The following is a 4396-nucleotide window of genomic DNA, read 5'->3' as shown; positions in this document are numbered from 1 at the left end:
TCGATTCATAAAATCCTGAGATCGATCTTTTAATATATGCCCAATATGTGCCTGTAGAGTCTGTAGAGTCGCACAACTTGCACTATATTGTGTTGACTGCTGTAGTGTGTTGGTCATGTTAAATAAAAAGTACATTAATGTAACTGCTTTGGGGTAAATTCTTAATGTAAACATTAATATTTTTAATAATGCACCAGGTTAGAGGTTTACAGCATTAGTTCTCTGAGAATCTCTTTCATATCCAAGCAAAATTGGTATTGTACCTGAAATATCCCAAACCGAATCGATATTGAATTGAATCGAATCAAATCGGAAATCGAATCAAATCGGGAAATCGGCGGCGGATACCCAGCCCTAGCAGCTCAGCACAGCCCCCTCCCCCCCCCCTTCCCCCTCCCCCTCCCCCTCCCCCTCCCCCTCCCCCTCCCCCTCGGCCCTCTCCGTGCGACACTTGTGTTTTTTCAAGTGCGGCATCTGGTTGAAGCATTTCCCACAGCTGCCGCAGGAGTAGGGTTTCTCGCCGGTGTGGATCCTCATGTGTTTCTGCAGGTTTCCCTTTTCGATGAAGCCCTTCCCGCAGAAGGAGCAGCTGTAGGGCCGCTCCCCCGTGTGTCCTCTCATGTGCTTCATCAGGTTTCCCTTCTGGCCGAACGTTTTGCCGCAAACGGGGCAAGAAAAGGGCCGGTCCCCCGTGTGCGTCCTCATGTGCACCTTCATGTTGTCCTTCCACGCGAAGGTCTTGCCGCAGACCAGACAGCTGAAGGGCTTCTGTCCCGTGTGAGTGCTCAGGTGCCGCTCCACGTCCGTGACGGAGGTGAAGCGCTTGCCGCAGACGTGACACTTCCTGTGGGCGGCGAGGTGCGCCTGCAGGCTCTCCGCCGGCTCCAGCTGCTTCCCGCACAGGCCGCAGTCCCGCGGGTGGGCTTTGACGTGCCGCGTCAGGGACATCTTATGAGGGAACGCCGCGCCGCACACTTTACACCAGAGGGAGGACGGGCCGCGGTCCGAGGGCGTCGGGTCGCGGGACGGGTCCGCAGAGGTCCGGCCCGGCTCCGGCCGCTCCGGGTCGTTCGCGGCTGACGGAGATTCCCCGGGCTCCTTCCGGTCGCCGTGGCCGCCTTCGGTCTCGGTTCCGGAGCGGTCTGAGGAGAGGAGCTGGCCCTCGCCGGCTGGACCCAAGTTACCGGCTCCTCCTCGCTCCTCTCCTCCGGCTTCTGTTTTCACCCGGTCAGACGACGTCCCGGCTAGAGGCTCCGCTTCTGTTCGGCTGAGCAGAGAGGACCGAGGTTCCTCCTCATCGTTTTCACTTTTCACAAGAGGTGATGTGACCTTTGACCTTTCGGCCCCCTCCGGCGCCTGACACGTCTCCTTCTGACTCCTTTCGATGCGAGGAGGCTCCGGGTTCTCCTGGTCCAGACGGAGGCGGCGCTCCTGCTGCTCCTCCTCGCAGCCGAAGCTCTGTGGGCGAACTGGAGGAAGAGGGAAGAGGGAAGAGGATCAGCAGCCAACACTGACAGACTCATCAGATAAACTAAAGGGACAATAAGTAAGATCATTACTGTCCCACAGCACTAAATGACCATAATGCATCTGTGGGGGTCGATAGAGTTGATCAATACCAATCACTCAATGATTACTGCTGCTGAGATTGACGGCTTTCAAAACTCACTTTCCTGTCCCGGACTTTGTTTTGGAACAAAAACTCCCCAGACATCGGAGTTTCAAAACACTCTAAACTCCCCCAACACACACACACACACACACACACACACACACACACACTCACACACACACACACACACACTCTCACTCAGCACTCACATGACTTGGCTTATGCACAGCACTGGACCGATGACACTGGCAGCACTGTGTAAGGAAAGCTTTGAAAAGTCCAGTTTTACAGATTTACTTCTTATTGGAATAAGTTTAACTATAGCAAAGCTACGCTCAAGAGAAATATAGTTATATTAACTGAAGTTAGTAAGAAAAAGCACAGAGTGATGATATCTACATCTGAAACATCATGTCACAAAATCATTTGACTGCAAAAAATGACACTAACTGGGATGTTGACTAATAGTGTTTTATTAAATAAAGTGAAGGAGAAACTAAAGTCCAAACAAATCACCCATCTGGCTTCATCACTCCTATATTTGTTACATTTCATGTTCTTACTACTGTATACTAACTCATACTAACCTGTATCTCTATTGTCAATATGTGCATGATTGTTTCTATGAAACAACTAGCCTACATTTACAATAAAAAAAAATACAAGTTAAAAAAAAGTAATACTAGTTTTATATCAGGGTATATCAAGGTATCAGCACGTTTCACATTAAGTCACCTCTTAATTCATGCAAAACCCCCTCAAAATAAGTTAAGGGAGTTATTAATGGAGGAGACTCCATCAAAACCTCCTTAAACTCTCCTTAATGTCTGACTGCTTACTTTATATTTTAAAATAAAATTGAGGGAAGACAAGAACTTTCCATTAATAACTCATTAATAACCTGTAAACCTGCACAAAAGACATGAAAAATCCCTTAATCACTAGTGTCTCTGTGAATCAACCCATGAATAAATCCCTGATAGTAACTTTTCTAAAGCTATGCTATTTTTAATGGATAATTAATGTTCATGTAATGAGAAATGAAGGCCATTTCAGGGATAAAATTAAGTGCTTTGGTTTCGTAGTGGAAAGCCAGGTTTAAGACTTTTTAAAGCTCCTTGGAATGGGATTTAAAAGCCAAAATGAAGAAGCAAAAGCAGCCCGTATCTAACTGAACACTGCTGAGGAACGTTGTGAAACTATACATGGGGAGAATAGGGAAAAGGATAACTGGAAATTAATTTATTAAAAGGGACAGGAAGTCCAGCTGTGTTCAGTAAAGCAGACGGGATGCAGATTGTACTTTTACTGTTCTGGATTCATGTAAGAGTGGCCAAAGAAATCTGAAATAACACTTCTAATAACTGGATTTGAGACATTTTAATACGTTTTATGATCTCACATACCAAAAACAGATTTTAAGGCATCCTCAGACAAATCAGCGGTTCTCAACGTGGGGTCCGGGGACCACCAGGGGTCCTCCAGGGGGTCCCCAGCAAAATGATGAATTGTTAAACTTCAGCATTATTTCATTTAAAAGAAGTTAACACAATTAGAGAATGTAGAAGAATGACTGTTTTGATCATAGTTTCTCTGTTATCTCTCTACCTGCAATACAAAATATTCTCAGATTTGGGTCCGAGAGACAAAATCTCATCAAATGGGGGGTCTGTGGCTCTAATGTGGACTAAACTAGGGGTCCTTGATATGAAAAAGGTTGAGAATCACTGGTTTAAATGACTGTGTGTGTGTGTGTGTGTGTGTGTGTGATAAAAGCACTCGGCAGGGCAGCTGTCAGATCAGAAAAGCCTCTCTCTCTCTCTCTCTCTCTCTCTCTCTCTCTCTCTCTCTCTGGTTTCTTTCCCGACCTGCTCTGTGTTTCTTCTCGGACTTCAGCGCGGCGTCCATCTTTCTTTTCCGGCGGTAAATCTCTTCTTCGTACTCCACCATCATTCCTTCAAAGACGCCGAAGATCTCCTCGGCGGCCGCGGTCAGCCGGTCGTTGATGAAGACCCGCAGCATCTGGATCCGGGACATTTTCAGACGGGCAGAGAGAAACACGAGAGGAAGAAGAGACAAAACTGACGCTTCAGCCCTTCGGCAGCCTCGGCAGCTAATTTCATTTATCGCGGTACGTTCGGCGCAGGGGTTTGACGTCACGCGTGACGTTGTGTATCTTCTTACTTTATTGAAGATTTATGTCATTTATTTTGGTCTTGTCCCCATTCTTGTATTTTTTGGCAAGATGTCTGTACATTCATTTCCGAGTGTATTGATTTTGAATTTTCCCTTTCCTATGAAAATGTATTGTTTGGCTTTTTTACTTACACTTCTGCCAAAGCAAATCAATACTATATAATAATAATAATAATAATAATAATAATAATAATAATAATACACTTTATTTATACAGCACTTTCCAAAACAAAGTTACAAAGTGCTTTATATCATCAATTTGATTCTATTACTTGCAAAATCACATATTCAGAAATCTAAGTTTTCCAATCATAAAACATCTTTTTTATTTTTTGAAAATGAAATCAAACAATACATTACAACAATCCTATATTCTAAAAATAGGAAAGCTATTAAAACCATAAATGTATGTACCCTGTATAACATTTTTGTGAACTGATTTATGATTTCTGTCAGTGTTCTGATCCCCTGGCATTATCTGTTTATGTTTTTTCTATTTGTTTACCATGCTGTTTGTTAATAAATTAATAAAAAGTAAACATTTGTTTTGGTCTTGTGATCACACACACAAGTCTTTTGAAACAATCA

At 44.4% G+C, this 4396-nt stretch overlaps 1 protein-coding gene across 1 annotated transcript; it reads right to left on the bottom strand.

Moving 5' to 3' along the window:
* Positions 1-354: 354 nt before the first annotated feature.
* On the bottom strand, positions 355-3649 carry LOC139661769 (zinc finger protein 771-like). The gene is made up of 2 exons (XM_071540335.1): positions 3481-3649; positions 355-1469 (listed from the first exon to the last, which is right to left on the bottom strand). Exons 1-2 carry the CDS (start codon positions 3647-3649, stop codon positions 355-357), a joined length of 1284 nt encoding a protein of 427 aa, XP_071396436.1.
* Positions 3650-4396: the final 747 nt, after the last annotated feature.

The sequence above is a fragment of the Centroberyx affinis genome, unplaced genomic scaffold, assembly GCF_046629955.1.
Source record: "Centroberyx affinis isolate AG114_WGS23_722 - 3 ecotype Tasmania unplaced genomic scaffold, CSIRO-AGI_Caff_v1 ptg003614l_1, whole genome shotgun sequence".
In the NCBI taxonomy this organism is placed as follows: domain Eukaryota; kingdom Metazoa; phylum Chordata; class Actinopteri; order Beryciformes; family Berycidae; genus Centroberyx; species Centroberyx affinis.
Note: the sequence above shows the minus strand (reverse complement) of the source record. Positions and strands in the feature narration are given on the sequence as shown.

Bases quoted from the DNA above. Each gene is read 5' to 3' on its own strand.
- LOC139661769 (XM_071540335.1), bottom strand. From the start codon at position 3,649: ATGTCCCGGATCCAGATGCTGCGGGTCTTCATCAACGACCGGCTGACC. The intron at 1,470-3,480 runs GTCGGGAAAGAA...CTCTTCCTCCAG, and splicing joins CGAGAAGAAACACAGAGCAG to TTCGCCCACAGAGCTTCGGC.